The following is an 18,959-nucleotide window of genomic DNA, read 5'->3' as shown; positions in this document are numbered from 1 at the left end:
TTTTAATTAGTTCAATCAACAGTCGAAAGCTTATGTTCTCAGTTGATTGTCTTCATAAAATGTCTTCATTAATATAAAATCAAAGAGAATTCTATTCAAGATTTTCTGGTATGTCCTTGCCAGTGAGACTCTTTCGACCTCTCTATAGACCTTACTTAATTTGCTTATAAAATGGTAAATTTTAGTACATGGGATCTGGAGCTCTGTTAAAAACCCGTCTGTCTAATGAACATGAAGACATGAATTCTGAGAGGAAGGTTCTTCTTTTCAACACTGAAGGACGTTCGTTGTCGAAATGAAATGTGAATCGTGTCTTTGTATTAAAAGGTGAAATCAAGTTGTTTCTAAACGCGCAAGGAAAACGAACTTTTGGTATGACATCGCACCATCTGAACCCCCCCTCCCCCTCATCACACACCGTCACAAATTTAAGGACCCCCCCCCTCTCCCCTACGAGTGTTACGTCATTTATGGACGACCCCTGAGTTTTAACTAGACTATGTGAATCTAAATATGAATTAAATGAAAATTTGAGATTACTGTACATCAGAATCTCTTGAAAACTGACTTCAACTTTGCTCACCTAAGTTGAAAGAAGAACAACATTGATACGAAATCCATTCTCCCCTTTAATAGATGGAGCCAGCATTCCCGCTGAATCAAGAACAGTTCTTGAATTCATCGGAATAAATTACCATAGGATCGTTTCATGAAAAATGTCGTAATGTGTGTAGCTCAGAAGTTAGTGTGCGTGATTGGGATTAAACTTTACGCAAAGTAGTTAGTTTACTAGATTTTGCTTTTGTCCCCGTGTTGTTCGTTATATTGTTGTACACTATACACACACTTTTATAAGAATCATCTTAGGAACTTTTTAAAAGCGCGAGTTAGCTCACCTAGACTTGCTTATATTATATGAGTTGAGATGGCTCTTCTAGTGGAGTCCGGCCATAGAAATTGTTTCTGCGTCTTTTACAAAACAGCTCTTTGTTCGAGAAAAAACATACAGGCGAAAAGTTCTTAGAACATGCTTAAGGGGTCATCCATAAATGACGTCACGCTTTTTTGACGATTTTTACCCCCCCCCCCCTCCCCTCCGTCACAAAAAGCCAGACCCCACCCCCCTAAAATGACGTCATACCTCAGCCTATAACCCCCCTCAAAATTGCAGTTAAATTTTTTTTAAACATCTATATTTTTCCAAAATCTTGTCTGTACTCTGTCAAAATAGAGTATTTTAATCAATTCCTATTACAATTTATTAAAATAGTTTTCTAAAACCAGAAATAACGTCTAAAATTCGTTTTCTAACATTGCTTTTTTATAATGCAAAAGTTTGACGTCGCACCATCTGAACCCCCTCCCCCTCATCACACACCGTCACAAATTTACGGACCCCCTCCCCCCTACGAGTGTGACGACCTCTAAGAGAATATGGAATAAAATTATCAAATTCGGAAGGTTTTTGGGGAATCGAAAATAGAGTCAAGTACCCCTTATGGTCGCAACCTTTTGGTTTAAAAAATCATACCAACTTTAACTTTGTATACGAGAAAGTGGCTTCGGTAACAAAGTTACAATCTTTAAAATATCTTGACCATACATACTCATACATGGTTACACTATCATAATATAATAATACAATAAATACATACACTCAGATAAATCGATATATTTGAAGTCTCTCATTTGCAAAACTAAATTAATTTATAATAGGAACGTTTAGAAGCTCAGAAGATTATCTTTTGGGACTATCATTTCAATAACAAAAAAGGCACACTGGCAAATGTTACATTTTATTTAATGTAAAATAGTTTCGTAGATACTTCATACTGAAAATAAAAATAGAAACTAGGCCCCTTTTCTTTTATATTTCAAAATGGCGGCATCCATGAACTTCCTATGTAAACAAGTCACTTGCCTTCGATCTTCATTGTATTTCAATTTGCTGGATCTTAAAAAATTTACGTATTTAAAAACACGAACAAGAAACTTTAAACGCCAAGGTATAACTCAAAAAGTAAAAAAAAATTGTGTAATCTATCGTTTTAGGTAGGCCTACGTAAAATCGACCCAGGCTAGTCAGCTAGTGCACCACTCTACTAACTAACTTACTAGACTAGTCTATCATCGTTTTTGGGTACGTAAAATCGCCCGCGACTAGTAATGTGAAAAACAGGTGACTCCTGAAATTTTAATAATTGTTTCACATTTTGAGGAGGATTTATAATTTATGTTTTTTAAAATACAAAAATCAAAAATGTTTCCTTGTTTCATTTATGTACCGGTTTTTAAACAATTGAATTAAAACTTTTCCGTAAAATAAATGAAGACTAGCGATGTTTCCCACAGATGCAACCATGCTCATTTACTATACCATAGCAGCCATCTTGTTTAAGTTTTATTTTTATAAGCTTATAGCGCGAGATTCAGGGGGAAGCCACTCTATTTTACAAATGGCTGCTGTTTATATAGCAAATCTTGCTCTCAGACACTGCTGTTTAAAGTTAATTTCTGGCCTATATCGATTTATTTAGCCATTGATTTAGGTTTATTATTCATTTATCTATAATATTTGAACAAATGTATGACAAAATACCTCTATTAAAGCCTTGACAATGAGGTAACGTTTTTGTACATTAATAGCCGCGGGCGATTTTACGTACCCAAAATGATAGATTACCGGATAATTTATTAATTTTGTTACAAACATCTTCACATTTTACTGAATTATTTAAGTCTCCAAATGAGTTTGGGCCTTAAATTTGGTGTTTTGATACATTGTAATTGTGATATAGCAATTATTATTATAATTGCTAATCAGTAAGTAAAATAAAGAAGTGTAATTTAAAGTTTGGTGAGATAGAATTGAATTCAATATTTCATATTTCTTTAATACCTTTGTATATTTACTTTTGTGACTAAATTTGACATATGCCTTGTTTTTTTTTAAAAAAAAAACCTTTACGTTATTTCAGTTCCAGTATTTTTGCTTTTTAATTACAGCATGTTTACTTGGTGGGGAATATGAATGGCAAGACGCAAAATCAGAGGCTGATCTGTAAGCTTTGTTTTTGTAAATTCTCAAATGAGAAAAATTTAATTATTTTTAAAAATATTTGTATATCTTTAGGTAATTGAATAGTTAGATTAATTGCTAAATTGCTTCAATTTCATGCATTGCACAATTAAAAATCACATTTTTCTCAAATTTCAGTGTGAATATAACATACATAGATAGACAGGGAGAGAAGCATCACATTAAAGGCAAAGTTGGTGACAATGTTATGTACCTAGCTCACAGATACAATATAGAAATAGAAGGTAAACATTACAAATTATTTGGTAGTAGGGGTGAAAATTTATTTTACTTGTACCAGTTTTACCTTTTAAATTCTTGCTACCCAGTAAGTAAGTTGAATTAACTAATGACATTAACTAGCGTTTATCTCTGATGTTTATCTCCCATTATTGAGTGGTTTCATTTTAAGTACTTGGTTATTGTTTTAGTAAATGCTTTGTATATTTTATTGTTACACAGGAGCCTGTGAAGCTTCTTTAGCGTGCTCTACATGTCATGTTTATGTAAAAGATGAATATTTGCACAAACTACCTCAACCAGAAGAAAAGTGAGTAACTACTAGAAAAATCATCATGATCATCTTTTCTATCTTGTTTTTCTGACACGTAGGCCACTGCAGAAAGTTTTTTTTTATCTTTGACAGTCCCTGGCAATTTTCTTGATAGCCCCTCAATATAGTCCTGCTTTTGTCAGTTGTTTTTCTGCCGTGCACCTCCATGTTTCCCTTCGCCTTCCATTTACTTTTTCCTTGAGGCGTCCAGTAAAGCATCTTGTGATATCATCTGGACTATTAAAATACTTTGTCGATAATTTAAAATGTCATGTGGATAAAGTATAATAAATCTGACTAAATATTATGAAAATTTAATTACTTTTGCTTTATAAAATTTTTTAATTAGAATTAGAATATTAAATTGTTAAAAAAAAACAATTTCTTATCATAAATTATTTCTTCATTGTTTGAAAGGTGACAAAATATATTATACATATATTATAGTAAATTATACAATTTATACAATATTTAGCAGCATATTATTAAGTTACTATTTGTGTGTATAAGTCAATCTTTAAATCTTTACTAGCGAGAGTAATTATCATTCTCTATTATGAAAATAAAATCTGATGAATGAACATCCTTTTAGCTTCTTCAGTGTTAATGTTTTACATTTCTAATTTTTTAATGAGTAAATTACTACCTTAAAGTTAATTTTACTTACATTGCTTTTTTTCAGAGAGGATGATATGCTTGATATGGCCCCATATTTAAAAGAAAACTCACGATTAGGTAATTTATTTTAGACGAGCCGACCCGCGGTGTATCATACGCCGCTATTTAGTTGTTTTTTCTACTTTTCAGTAATTCATAATTTGTGAATTTGACAGTACCAATGCTGCCACTGAAAATATTTGCTTTAAAACACTAAACCCCCATTTCCCCCCCCCCCCCCCCCCCCCCCCCCGTGAAAGCAGCCTCCTCTTAGTTACCTCCTCTAAGTTTAAAATAGTTTCAAACTGAATTATCTGCCCCTAATAGCCGTCACCAAACTAAACATTTAGCGTGAACTACAACTCACCTGACCATGTGAGGGGGGGGGGGGTGGTAGCGAAAGAGAGGGGACTGCAGGGCGCGCACTTGCAGCTTGTTTTCTAACGGCTCCCAGAAGAGAATTATATATATAGATACTTTGTTTCATATGTTTAGTTATGTCCCTTGATTGTATTGTAAACATGAAATCATTTTTAAATTTATGCAAACAGATTTTTAATTATTTGTGTATCATTAATTTGAGAGCAGAAATCAAATATCTCTGTCTAGATCTTAGATATGTACATTATTATTTGTAGTTCTATTATTGCCTAGTCATAATATTAATATTTATACACAAATCATTAAGACAACATAGAAAAAGTCTGTATAAATATTTACTGTAGATTTTTAAGGTTCCTAGTAGAAAACCACTCAATGTTTAACCTGTTGATATTTCAGGATGTCAAATTATATTAAATAAGGATCTTGATGGCATTGAGGTCACGCTTCCCAAGGCAACACGCAACTTTTATGTTGATGGACATGTTCCGCAGCCCCACTAACTGGGCTGAACAGTTTTGTGATGTGTGAGTGTCTAGCTGGCTGCCCCACTAAATTGGCTGAACAGTTTTGTGACGTCTGAGTGTCTAGCTGGCTGCCCCACTAAATTGGCTGAACAGTTTTGTGACGTCTGAGTGTCTAGCTGGCAGCCCCACTAGCTTGGCTGAACAGTTTTGTGATGTGTGAGTGTCTAGCTGGCTGCATGTAGACAGATGGTTGTTACTAGATGAAGGTAGCTCATACATTGGGATGTTTGGTTCTGTGTATTGGTTGGCTGAACAGTTTTGTGATGTCTGAGTGTCTAGCTGGCTGCATGCAAGACAGATGTTACTGACTAGATGAAGGTAGCTCATACATTGGGATGTTTGATTATGTGTATAGGTTGGGTGAAGTGTTAACCTTCACTTAACCACTAAGTTGGGTGAACAGTTTTGTGATGTGTGAGTGTCCACCTGACTGTAGCTCATACATTGGAATGTTTGCTTCTGTGCATTGGTTAGGTGAAGCTTTAACCTAAGCAGTCTGGATCATTTAATTATAAATGTAAATAGCTCATGTATTTATTACTGTTTAGAGGCATTGAGTAACTGTGGAATGGAACTTGTAGGTTCGTTTTAAAAATAATTTTCCTGGAAGTATATGTCGTGGGGTATATGAACTTTTGCCATAAAAGATAAAGTAATAAATAATGTGCCATGGTAGTTTGCTGATAGTGTTCCAAATTTGACCAGACAGCAGTTTCTAGTGTACTGTTATTTTGATAAACAGTTTAAAATGTATTACCCCTAGTGAGATGGATATTCACAGGCTTTTACAGACCAGTGAGGAATCTACTGTCATGAGTAAATGCTGGAATGATTACACATTTTTTCAATGTAACAGTTGTATTTGTTGAAAACATTTCTCATACCTGCAAGATATTAATTTTTATTATTGTTTTGGTCAGAAAAATTAAAACAAATATAGATATTTACATTTTTATTCGTATTTTTCTACAAAGTTTTTAAAAAAAAGAATAAATAAAGCACATTGAGTTTGCAGTGGTTTTAAATTATTTACACAATTACTGTGTGAAATTTAGAGATTTTAGTAGGTAATGGAGGATTCCACAAAGTGCTAGCACTATTTGGACATAGCCTCCCTGATAGCTGATTTCAACAATGAATTATGTATAGGGTCTGTATCTTTAGCTTAATCAAGCACATTTTTTTTTTCAAAGTACTAAAAAAAATTACTTCTTAAAATTGTAAAGCAACCAAAAGGCTTTGGTTACTAAGTTAAGAAAATACTCAAAAATGATTATGTAGCGTCAATAAAATTTGTGTTCAAATTGTTGGTCCAGTTAACAAGTTCATCCACTTCTTTCTCCCATGTCTCTTCACTGACTAAAACTTTTGCTTCGTTATGTGTGAACTCAGGGTCTAAGGAGAAACAATAATTAATCTGAATAACTTAAAATAATTTATCAATGCTCATTTCATGTATACCATTAATACAATTAATCTTAGACTTCTAATTGATAATATAAAATGAAATAGTCTGAGCTTTTTGTGGTAACAGAACTTATGCACAAAGAAGTTATATATATTTCCTATCGATTATGTCCCTGTAAATAAAATAGTTTTATTAAAAAACAAAACTGTGTACCTACTTGGTGTCTGTCTAGGTGGAAGGTAAAGTCTTTTCATCTTCTCTAACTGGGCCAGTTTTGCTGCCTTCAGTGTTTCATTGGAGGGTTTGTGTTTAAACACACCATACATCAAAGTGTTGTGACTGAAATATCAAATATTTTGACATCATTCATTAATGACGTCCACACTGGGGAGGGGGGGGGGTGTCAGAAAAACCAACTTTTGGACTGGAGGATGGGGGGGGGGGGGGGGGGTTCAGGTTAATGATGAAGTAAAAATGAGTCTAAAATTGCACAATTTTGTGGACGTCATTAATGGATGATCCCTAACTCAGTAGTATTATTTATACCAGCATACGGTTTTGACTAAATCTGTAATTGAAAGAAAATAGGTTGACTATTGATTTAGAGTATGCTAAAATGTTACGAAGAAACATACTCATCTATATGTTTTTTTATTTGTTCTTCTATTTCATTTCTTTGTAAACCTAAGTGAATTTCATGTAGTTTTTCATTCTCTTTCAACTGATCAAGCACTGTAACGAAATGATAAAAATTATTTTATTAAATTAAAGTTCAAAGAGATATAATCAAATTTGTAATTACTAAATTCAATAAGGAGCAAGTCAGTTTAGTTAGCTAACTAGTTTGTATAATTTTATGAGCTGTTATTTAGTGCAACACTGATGTGTAAAATCAGAACAATAAGATAGCTTTTCAATCATGGGTCACTGTGGGTCAAAGCCTGGAAAAAGTGCTATTATGACTGAGGATCACATTATATTATAGCGATCTTTATAACTACTTAGGTCTTCTAAAATATTAAAAGGTTTTATTTAGTGAGTAATCTACATAAGGGGTTGAAAAAGTAAATAATGGGGTGACTGGTTATGAAAACTACGCTGCTGTCAGCAGTATTCTGGCTAAAAGATGACGAGGCTGACAGATGCTGAACACTGACGTTGTGATGATACTTGTGGCTTTTTGTTTAAGGAGGTAGCAGGATAAATGGACAACAATTTTTCATAATGAAGAAAAAATGTTTTAGAATCTTACAAGGATTAACAGACTCATATCTGGTCTTGGATGTGGCAATATTGCACCATGTTGTGTGGTAGTCATTGAAAGATAGTCTGGTGGAATGTGAGCTAGGGCGTTTTGCTGACTGGGATGTCATATTTTTTCCTGCTGTCTTTTCTAACTTGGCCACTGCCTGCAAAGTAGTTTCATGTGGATCTTTACCATCTGTTGAATGAAGTCAGACCAGTTAACATGGGAAATGGGGTAATAGAAAACAGTTTGACAGTTTTTTAATTTATGTTTATTCAAGAATGTTCTTTCATTTAATTAGCTACAATAAATATTTACTTAAAGTAACGGTTCATTTATTATAATTCATGTGATTTTTAAAAAAGTATGACTATGTAAATATGCAGAAACAGGTTTAGTGACATGACAACATATTTACCTTCGACTTTCTGACTAGCAGCCACACATTCTTGAACCATCTGGTCATATGACAACATATTTACCTTCCACTTTCTGACTGGCAGCCACACATTCTTGAACCATCTGGTCATATGACAACATATTTACCTTCCACTTTCTGACTAGCAGCCACACATTCTTGAACCATGTGGTAACATGACAACATATTTACCTTCCACTTTCTGACTAGCAGCCACACATTCTTGAACCATCTGTTCATATGACAGTGGAGCAACCATCAGCATTTGGGCAGCTTGCGTGTTCACTGCATTTTCTAGCACTGGATGTGAAAGTAACGCCTAAATAGTTTACAAGTTTGTTAGTTTTCGTCACTATAGGCAAACTGATCATTTATTGAACATGAATGAAATATGTTTTAATATAAGGGTAGCTATTAAGTTTTTACTACCTGAAGGGCAACCAAAATATTTGAAAGACTGTAGTTTTCATTCCATTTCTGGGGGTAGTCTAGGAAATCAATGGAAGGTTTTCCACTACTTGCATCAACTAAAATATTTTTAAAGATTACAAATTAGAGAAAAAGTTGATTAGGGTGTTAGTGTATTAACTCTTTTCATCAATATCACATTTACTACTCACCATTGGGATGAAAAGGTATTGTTTGAAAATAAATTTCAGGTGGTTTCATATTATAGTGCTCATCAAAATGAATATAGATCTTGAAAATGCCACCTAAAATGTAAAGGTGATAAATTAATTAATTATATAAATGAAGAGAATTATACTTTTTGTAGCAGTAAATGAGCAGCAAAAATTTGTGGTAAATTAATAATATGATTTAAAATATGTAACACGTTTAAGAAGTATGTCTAAGTGTTATGGTGCCAACTATTCCATTTGGTCTGATGAACATCGAGTTTAGGGTTTGGCCAAATTGTGTATTAGGGCTTGGGTTAAGGGGATATGCGCGGAAAAAAAATCACAAAATTTCTTGTTTTTCGTCATGATGGGTTTCTTACACTTTTGGATACTTTGTTCATTTTTGTATATAGAAAATAATAACTTTAAAGAGAAAAAAATATTTTATGTGTTTGAATTACGATTTTTATGACCGTACTAATTAGAAAATAATCAATTTTTCCCAATCTTACAAGCTCTCTATGAAAAGTTTTATATCCATTATTATATTGTATTTGAAATCATTGGAAAGCTGGATTTCTCATGTATTTAATAAACTTAATTTCCTGCATCTCGGCAACACCCAAAGCTTACAATCGGCTTTGCAGTTTACACAGATATGGTACTTTCCTGACCTAGTTGTCGTTACTTTCGGCTGTTTTTCTCAGTTCGCAGGTTTTTAACACTAAAAAGCCTACTACTTTTTTATTTATTAAACAATGACAACCATATTTTCAGTAAATGTTCTTGATGCAAAAAAAAAACAACTTTTGTCACGAGGGAATTGTGATTGCTTTCATAGAAAAAAAGTATTTGGTAATTAATATGCACATTTTGAAACTTTTGAATACTAAAAAAGGTACGATTTTTTAGACCTTGTAAAATTCTTACTAGTAATTATTTCAAAAAGTTGTCGTGACAAAAGCTTTAATATATACTGAAATATAAGCAGTTTAAATTTGATTGCTAAATAAAAAAGCCTTAGCATTTTTAAAAGTACCGAAAAATTCAAAATGGCGGAGGTTTTTTGGTTTCCATGACAACCAAAATTGTTTTCGACCCTTTTTTTTTGCTGTTTAGTATTTACTTTTATATGCCAAATACGATTAACGTATTCAAAAGGCTTTAGATCTTAAACTGTAAAAAATAGAAAAAAAACATAGCATATCCCCTTACAGCTTCAATATTTATACCAGAGTTTATTTTATAATTATGATATAGACCCTTGATTTTGAAAGTGGCAGTTTTAGCAGTGTGCCTTAATTATTTTTTTTCAACTACATGAGTTTTTACTATGTATACAAAAATGTTTTCAGTGCCAAATATTTTTCAGATGTTACTTACCCTCCCACTTAGTATTTCTGAGTCCTTTAACTTTAGCCAATAATTCAAAGACTGAATCATCTTTTAAAGGATATATTTCACATCCCTAAGAAAGAGATATAATTATCACTGTAAACAATTGTGTACTGCAGTCAAGAGTGCACTTTGAGGTAATCTATCATTTTAGGTGCGTAAAATTGGCCATGGCTAGTTGTTACGGGTCAGTGTAGGTTAGACTAGAATAGGATAGAATGATCTAGAATTAGGGGAGAGTGAGTGTGTGAGTTGAGTTTACCCTAGAATATTGTTAACCCCGGTGTGTTTGTGTATTGTTATCCCAAGGTCGAATGCGGTATAAAAGCTGGAGTGAATGGTTGTCAGGAGTAGTTAGTTGGCAGTCAGCGGGTTAGTAGCGGTTAGGACGAGGGCTGTTCTGTTACGCTTGAAGGCATTGAGACGAATAAGTAGTGAAGTTAAACACGAAGCGTTGTTATTGATTTGAAATGAACCCAGAACGTAACAACTGGTGGCCAGTATTAAAGTAAAGATAGCGCAATCATCAGAACGTCATTACCACTGGATGTCACCATCACTAGACGTCACCATCGCTAGACGTCACCATCACTAGACGTCATCATCACTGGACTATACCATTCTGGGACCATAAGAACGTCATTACCACTGGGAGTCACCATCACTAGACGTCACCATCGCTAGACGTCACCATCACTAGACGTCATCATCACTGGACTATACCATCCTGGGACCTTACCTGAACAGAAAGTCGCAATCAGAACGTCATTACCACTGGACGTCACCACCACTAGACGTCACCATCCTGAGACCTTACCAGAACAGAAAGTCGCCATCACGGTATTCTACCATCCTTGGACTTTATCAGAATAGAAAGTCGCCATCACGGGATTCTACCATCCTTGGACTTTATCAGAACAGAAAGTCGTCATCACTGGACTCTACCATCCTTGGACTTTATCAGAACAGAAAGTCGCCATCACTGGACTACCATCCTTGGACTTTATCAGAACAGAAAGTCGCCATCACTGGACTCTACCATCCTTGGACTTTATCAGAACAGGAAGTCGCCATCACTCGGTTCTACCATCCTTGGACCTTACCAGAACAGAAAGTCGCCATCACGGGATTCTACCATCCTTGGACTTTATCAGAACAGGAAGTCGCCATCACTGGACTCTACCATCCTTGGACTTTATCAGAACAGAAAGTCGCCATCACTGGACTCTACCATCCTGGGATTTTACCAGCACAGAGCCTTGCCGTCACAGGACTTTTGTCTTTGTCGATCCAGGTCTTCGTCTTCACATGACCCGGCCATTACAGGATTTACCATTGTTTTGAAGGGCTAAAGTAGGGGAAGGGACTACTACAACAGATTTGTATTTGAGGTAAGTGTTTTTGAATTAGTCTGGGGCACGGTACTCACAACCGGGGATTACCCTTGCCTAACATTATATTGGGTATTACAATTTTGGCACCCAATCCTAAGTGGATAAGGTGAGATGGCTAGCGAAGGCTTAACGCTAGAGCATTTTATAGCGTTAGGGGAAAGATGTAAACTAGAGGGAAGGGAGCTGTTGGAATGGGCTGAGGCTAAATTGTTAGAGGCGGAGGCTAAGGCTAGGCAGCAGGCTGAAAGGGACGAGAGGGCTGCAGACAGGGCACTAACTAGGGCTAAAATTGAATCAGAAGAAAGACTAAAATTGAAGGAGCTGGAACTAGCAATGGAGAAGGGGAACAGGGAGGAAGACATAAAGGGCAGGGGTAGGGCACAGACCCCAAGAATTAAGCTGACTGGACTGAGAAACAGTAGGGACCAAACAGATATGGAGGTGGTGGTTGACATTTTTGAAAGGGAAGCCCGAGAAATAGGTTTAGAAGATAAGTTTTGGTGCCACGAGTTTAGGAAAGTTCTGCTAGATATAGGCTGCGAATCGTGGTTAACAGAATTAGGAGCAGAAGAGAATTATGGGAAGCTGAAAAGGGAGGTCCTAAAACACTTTGGTTTGACGGAGCAAGGATACAGTGATAAGTTTAATAGCGCCCAACCATCAGAACAAGACAGAGCAGGGAGTTACATTAGGAGGGTACGACACTACTTGAGAAGATGGGTCGAAGCTAGCAAGTGTGACAAGACATTTGACGGACTGTTTGACCTACTCTTAAAAGACAAAATAGTGAGAACAGTCGGACAAGACATAAGACAGCACATCCTCAGACAAAACCCGAGGACAATAGCAGACGTAGAAAATGCCTGTGACAACTACTTTGACATCTACCCAGACAGAAAATTAAAACCGATCGACGTGACAGAAGACGCATTTGTTGCCCCCATGGCACTTGCATCAGGATCTAGGAATCCCTTTAGAGAGGACAAGGACAAACGAACCCTAAGACCTAGATCTAAGAGCCCCATTAGAGAGGAATGGGTCACAAGAAATGAAGTCACCCTTCAACGGGAGAGAAGAGGACAAAGCCCGGTCCAACCTAGGCCGAGTAGTAATATTAGTCCCAGAAGAAGCCCAATCACATGCTTTAACTGTGGGGCTGAGGGGCACATAGCGGCGGGGTGCCGGTCCAATCGTAGACATGAGTACAGAGGGAGAAGGGTAGGCTTCAGGAACATTCAAGACATATGACTAGTACCAGAGTTCAGCGGGGAGTGCGGCGACTGTGGACAATGCCTAAGTCAAGTAAAGGGCGCTGTCCCTGTAGGGAACATTGGAGCTAATCGGAGATTCATAAGCGACAGAGGGTCACTTCCTATAGTTGCAGGAAAACTGGATGGGAGGACGGTGACCGTCCTACGGGATACGGGCTCTGTAGTCGTAGCTTGTCGAAAAGCTCTAGTCCCAAGGAATAGATGGACAAAAGAATGGATAACCATTAAGACCGCGGATGGAGATAAGAAAAGAGTACCAGGAGCTGTAGTCAACATAGAAACACCATACCTTACGGGAGAGTTCTTTGCCGTCCTTTTAGATGATCCACCCGCTGAACTTATAATAGGGAATGTAGCAGGCGCGAAATTACCGAGGGAAGATTCGCTAACATTAGCGGCGGTAGAAACCAGAGGACAACTTAGAGCATGGGGCAACCAGAGAAATGAGCCGGGGCATAAGATTTTAGACCAAATAACGACATCGAAAGATTTTAAAACGCAACAGAGCGAAGACAAAACATTAGCTAGGTGGTGGAAGCTCGCGGAAAAGGGCAAACAATGTAAAACGATAGATGGGTTATTATATAAGATCATAAAACACAGCAAAACAGAAGATCAGATTAGACTAGCAATCCCAAGGGGACTTAGGCCCACCATCCTGAAATTAGGACACGACACACCTATGGCGGGGCACATGGGTGTAGCAAGAACGAAAGCCAGAATTCTGTCACAATTTAGCTGGCCAGGGGCAGGGGAGGATATCAGGCGTTACTGCGAAAGTTGTGATGTCTGCCAGAAAAGCAAAAAGAATGTTGGTGGCAAGGCGCCTCTGGGTAGAACTGAGGTAGTGGGACAACCGTTTGAGAAAATCGCCGTAGATATTGTGGGGCCACTAACTCAAACGAAAAAAAAGAACAGATTCATACTCACAGCCGTAGACATATGCACACGGTGGCCAGAAGCCGTACCGCTGAAAAGTGTAACGGCAGCAGAGATCCAAGATGCGCTACTCTCCATCTTCACGAGGATGGGATTCCCGGAAGTCATACTCTCAGATAACGGGACCCAGTTCACGTCGGAAATTTTCTGCACCGTGTCTAAAATGTTGGGGATTAAAATCATTCACGCTTCGGCATATCACGCCATGGCCAACGGGGCGGTAGAACGATGGAATGGAACTTTGAAGGAAATGCTAAAGAAAGTAGCTATAGACAAGGATGATGATTGGGACGTATTCATCCCAGCAGCACTTTTCGCCTACAGAGAAGTTCCAAACGAAAGCACTGGTTACCCGCCATTCGAACTTATGTTCGGCAGGAAAGTGAGGGGCCCGATGAGCATCCTAAAGGATATCCTCACAGGAGAAGTAAGGGAATATAAGACAAGAGCTGCATATGACTACCTGCTGGACCTTAAGCAGCAGTTGCAAACGGCATGCAGTTATGCAACCCGCAAATCAGAAAATGAGAAAGATAAAGCAAAGAGCTACTACGATAGATCAGCCACAACCAAAGATATCAAAGTGGGGGATCATGTACTGATACTGAAGCCCCAACTATTAAACAAACTTGAGCTAAGGTGGGCGGGACCTTACGAAGTCTTAAAAAAAATCGGAGACTTGGACTATGTTATTAAAACAGGGGACAGCACTAAGGTGGTCCATGTAAATCGGATGATGCTGTACCATCACAGACAAAAACCAGACGACAGCAAGGGACACCCCATGTTAGCGGCAGTGTCAGGAGTGGTGGAGGCAGAAGAAGAAAACCAAGTATCACTAACAGATGAGGAGGACATGGAACCGGGTATTCCATTGGACACAATAAAAACTCCTGACATACTGGAGGAAACTAAGTTAAGTGATATCAAAATAGGAGACACCCTGACAAAAACACAGCGGACAGATCTAGACAAAATTATCCAAGAGTACACAGCTGTAATTAGCAACTTACCTGGAAAAACAAGTTTACTAGAACATAAAATAAAACTGACCAACACCAGAGCAATAAGAACGAAACCCTACTGCATACCATACGCCCGAAGAGAGCTTATGAAGAAAGAGATGGACGAAATGGAGAGACTGGGGATAATAGAGAGGTCCGACTCCGACTTCAGCGCACCTGTAGTACTAGTTAAGAAAAAAGATGGGTCGACACGGTTCTGTGTAGACTATAAGAGACTTAACGCAGTCACAGTCTACGACGCGGAACCCATCCCAGATACAGATGAGCTGTTCGCTAAATTAAATAGGGCAAAATATTTTACTAAACTCGACCTCACAAAAGGGTATTGGCAGATCCCCATGCAAAATGACAGCAAAAAACTCACCGCATTTGTCACACCCTGGGGCCTATTTCAGTTTAATTACCTGCCCTTTGGCCTATGCACGGCACCCGCCACATTCGCCAGATTAATGCGAGTCGTATTAAAAGACTTGGAAAATGTGGTGTCATTTTTTGATGACATCTGTATCTACAGCGAGACATGGGAGGAACACCTTATGGCAATAAAGGCGGTGTTCAATAGATTGAGGGACGCGGGCCTGACAGTAAGACCTGCCAAATTAGAGCTAGGGTTTGAAAAAATTAATTTCCTAGGGCACATAGTGGGGAGGGGGCTACTGACACCAGAGAGAAACAAGGTAAACAAAATCTTAAACGTAGCAATACCCACCACAAAGAAAGAGGTAAGATCATTAGTGGGTCTTATAGGGTATTATGCTAAATTTATACCAGAATTCAGCGAGGCCAACGCAATACTGACAGACTTGTTAGCAAAGGGTAAACCTGAAAAGGTCGTGTGGTCAGATGAATGTAACCGTGCTTTAAGACTGGTCCAGAAACACTTGAACTCAGAACCATTTCTTATTTTACCTAATATTAATGAGCAATTTATTCTCAGGACCGACGCCTCGTCACGAGGTATCGGGGCAGCCTTGATGCAAATGAGAAATGGGGTCCTAAGACCAGTAAAATACATCAGCAGGAAACTCCAACCGAGAGAGACTCGGTACTCTACTATAGAAAGAGAGTGCCTAGCAATTGTCTGGGCCACAGGCAAACTAGCGTTGTATTTATACAACGCTAGCTTTGTACTGCAGACGGACCAGCGTGCTCTAAAATACCTTCATAAATGTAGGTTCAATAATGCCAGACTGACACGCTGGTCCTTACTACTACAGGAATATAAATTTACTATAGAACACATTCCGGGGAGGGATAATCTTCTAGCGGATTTTTTGTCAAGAAATTTTAAATCGGGAGTCTGAGATGTAAATTGTAATTTAAACCACAGATTTGTTTGTTTGTTTTTTTTTGCTGTTTTTTTTTCGGTTATTTTTACTCGGTTGTTTGTCTTGGATTCATGTACAAAGAGATGTATAAATGCATTATTTATTTACTCTCCTCTTGGTGTAGTATACCTGTCAAATCATTATTTTTTATTTTTTTTGTTTGTTTTTTAAAATTATTTTATTTATCTATTTATCTATTTTGTCTCTGTTTGTTTTCGCCCTCTAGGTTAACTTAGGATTTGGGGATTTAGTTAGTATTTGTAGTATGTACTACAAATACTTGGGTGGGGGGTAGTGTTACGGGTCAGTGTAGGTTAGACTAGAATAGGATAGAATGATCTAGAATTAGGGGAGAGTGAGTGTGTGAGTTGAGTTTACCCTAGAATATTGTTAACCCCGGTGTGTTTGTGTATTGTTATCCCAAGGTCGAATGCGGTATAAAAGCTGGAGTGAATGGTTGTCAGGAGTAGTTAGTTGGCAGTCAGCGGGTTAGTAGCGGTTAGGACAAGGGCTGTTCTGTTACGCTTGAAGGCATTGAGACGAATAAAAGTAGTGAAGTTAAACACGAAGCGTTGTTATTGATTTGAAATGAACCCAGAACGTAACACTAGTATTGTGCGAAAAAGTTGCCTCATTGTTAAGGCTTTAATAGAAGTATATTGTGATATATCTGTGTCAAATATTATACATAACTGAAAAATAAACCAAAATCAATAGCTAAACTAAATATATCAATATAGGCCAGAAATTAACTTTAAACAGCAAGATTTGCTATATAAACAGCGTTCATCTGTAAGTTAGAGTGGATTCCCCTGAATCTCTAACTAAAATTTTACCAAGAAAAACCTTAAACAAGATGGCTGCTAAAGTAAATGAGCTTGGTAGCATCTGATGAAAACATCGCTAGTCTTTATTTTTTACTGAACATTTTTAACACAATGGAGGCGACGAGTTGACGAGAATCATTCCATCATGTTGTTGACATGGAATAAAAATGTGCTTTTTTAGATTTAGCAAACAAATCGACAGTAAAAATAAAAACTTGAGCCTGAAATTAATTAAGAAATTTTATATTTTTAGAATCAATGCGTTAAAAGTTGCAAATCCAGAGAGCTTGAAAATAATTTGCTGAGTTTAAGGCTACATTTCTATTTATTTTCATCAAGCCTAAGTTATAACTGGATGTACAGGAACTCCGTGATCAATAACTATTTGTTTACAAAACTTTGCAGATAAAGTTTTTAAATAACAATGCAAATTATAACCCCATGATCTAGAAATCTAGTTGTTTTTTTTTTCGCTTACCATGTGTACAATAAAATTTATGGCAGCCAATCAAAAAGGACGCCATTCAATGCATGATTTTAAATTAAATAATGGGCTTATCACATACTTTCTGCTCGCGTCCATTGTTTAAAACATTAATAAAACTTTGAAACATTTTTGTAACTTTCAAAACCAAAATCCTCCTTAAAGTGTGAAAAAGTTATAAAAATTTAATGAGTCACCTTCTTTTCACATTACTAGTCTCGGCCGATTTTGAGTACCTAAAATGATAGATTACCCTCCTATTAAGTATTATTAATATTAAAGTACAGTATACAGTAGGTATTACTATACTGTAGAGTATAGAGTATATAAGTAGGCCTATAGCCTATTAACTATTAAGTATTAGGCCTATTTACTAATTTAGTATTTACTATTAATTAGTATTAGTATTTTTTTACCCATGGTGTCTCTTTGTTAAATTGATTTATATCCCTTTCGATTAGAAGATGTGCTCTTGAATACATTTTCAAAATCTATATCCTTTACGATCAATAATCAATTAGGAGTACATTATTTCTGACGATAAAAGAAGCTGTGGGAATCTGCTCCCGAAGCAACGCCATATTGTTTTCCTTCACAACCATTAGTTCCGTATGTCAGAACAAAATCCATTAAAACCAACCAAACGAAAGGATAATTTGTTTTGTACTATTTAGATTTATGGAAAAAAAGATTTGAAGAAAATTAATAGATTAGAAATTTAGATACATTCTATCATAGACTAAGAAATTTTTATTAGATCTAGATCTAGGACCTAACTATAATTTTAACAACGATCAATGTTTACAAATCGTAAACGCAATTAAAAAAAACAACCCATCAAAAACTAGATTAATGCTTAATCATACCAATAAAAGTCAAAGCAAAAATAAAATGTTTATCTTGTATGTAAATTGATAGATCTAGTATTTATTTAATTAAAGTCTTCAAAGTTCAATATAAAAAAGCGTCAACATGGTGTTAAAGAAAGCCAAATTTTGCTAGTAGATCAATAAAACTAAAAGGTAACCTAATTCCATGATTCTAGCAATCAAAAATGCATAGCATAAAGGGAAAAAACAATTGTTTAAAAATAAAAACCAACCTTAGTCCACTTACTTTAAAGATTCCAGGTCGATGCAAATTCTGAGTATTTTTTTTTAAATCTGACAAAGGTAGACCGGTAAAACCGCACTGTAAGCATCGGTGGTCTAGTGGTAGAATACTCGCCTGCCACGCCGGTGACCCGGGTTCGATTCCCGGTCGATGCAACTTTTGAGTATTTTTTTTTTAATCACACAAACATTACTGTGAGGAGGTAGACTGGTAGATCTGCACTATAAGCATCGGTGGTCTAGTGGTAGAATACTCGCCTGCCACGCGGGTGACCCGAGTTCGATTCCCGGTCAA

General features: G+C 36.7%; 2 protein-coding genes and 1 non-coding gene across 3 annotated transcripts; 2 read left to right on the top strand and 1 right to left on the bottom strand.

Annotated features, from left to right (window-relative positions):
* Positions 1 to 1,878: 1,878 nt before the first annotated feature.
* Positions 1,879 to 6,129, top strand: LOC131948464 (adrenodoxin-like protein 1, mitochondrial). Its single transcript, XM_059310076.1, has 6 exons — positions 1,879 to 2,006; positions 3,007 to 3,061; positions 3,218 to 3,324; positions 3,542 to 3,629; positions 4,315 to 4,367; positions 5,070 to 6,129. The coding sequence occupies exons 1-6, from the start codon at positions 1,880 to 1,882 to the stop codon at positions 5,171 to 5,173; spliced, it is 534 nt and encodes a 177-aa protein (XP_059166059.1). The 5' UTR covers position 1,879; the 3' UTR covers positions 5,174 to 6,129.
* A 5-nt stretch (positions 6,130 to 6,134) lies between these two features.
* LOC131948452 (ubiquitin-conjugating enzyme E2 U) lies at positions 6,135 to 18,155 on the bottom strand. Its single transcript, XM_059310065.1, has 9 exons — positions 17,969 to 18,155; positions 10,273 to 10,357; positions 8,890 to 8,982; positions 8,699 to 8,796; positions 8,462 to 8,588; positions 7,858 to 8,046; positions 7,241 to 7,337; positions 6,823 to 6,944; positions 6,135 to 6,592 (listed from the first exon to the last, which is right to left on the bottom strand). The coding sequence occupies exons 1-9, from the start codon at positions 18,032 to 18,034 to the stop codon at positions 6,471 to 6,473; spliced, it is 999 nt and encodes a 332-aa protein (XP_059166048.1). The 5' UTR covers positions 18,035 to 18,155; the 3' UTR covers positions 6,135 to 6,470.
* A 594-nt stretch (positions 18,156 to 18,749) lies between these two features.
* Trnag-gcc (transfer RNA glycine (anticodon GCC)) lies at positions 18,750 to 18,820 on the top strand. The gene has a single exon. It is a non-coding gene; the product is annotated as a tRNA-Gly (tRNA).
* The last annotated feature ends 139 nt before the right edge of the window (positions 18,821 to 18,959 follow it).

The sequence above is a fragment of the Physella acuta genome, unplaced genomic scaffold (assembly GCF_028476545.2).
Source record: "Physella acuta isolate Inbredline_101_S28 unplaced genomic scaffold, ASM2847654v3 ptg000059l, whole genome shotgun sequence".
NCBI lineage: Eukaryota > Metazoa > Mollusca > Gastropoda > Physidae > Physella > Physella acuta.
Note: the sequence above shows the minus strand (reverse complement) of the source record. Positions and strands in the feature narration are given on the sequence as shown.

Coding starts and splice junctions, on each gene's coding strand:
- LOC131948464 (XM_059310076.1), top strand. CDS start 1,880: ATGGCGGCATCCATGAACTTCCTATGTAAACAAGTCACTTGCCTTCGA. Junction 3,062..3,217: donor GCAAAATCAGAGGCTGATCT/GTAAGCTTTGTT, acceptor CTCAAATTTCAG/TGTGAATATAACATACATAG. Junction 3,325..3,541: donor ATACAATATAGAAATAGAAG/GTAAACATTACA, acceptor ATTGTTACACAG/GAGCCTGTGAAGCTTCTTTA.
- LOC131948452 (XM_059310065.1), bottom strand. CDS start 18,034: ATGTATTCAAGAGCACATCTTCTAATCGAAAGGGATATAAATCAATTT. Junction 8,983..10,272: donor CAGAAATACTAAGTGGGAGG/GTAAGTAACATC, acceptor TTTACATTTTAG/GTGGCATTTTCAAGATCTAT. Junction 7,338..7,857: donor ATATGAGTCTGTTAATCCTT/GTAAGATTCTAA, acceptor ATTTCGTTACAG/TGCTTGATCAGTTGAAAGAG.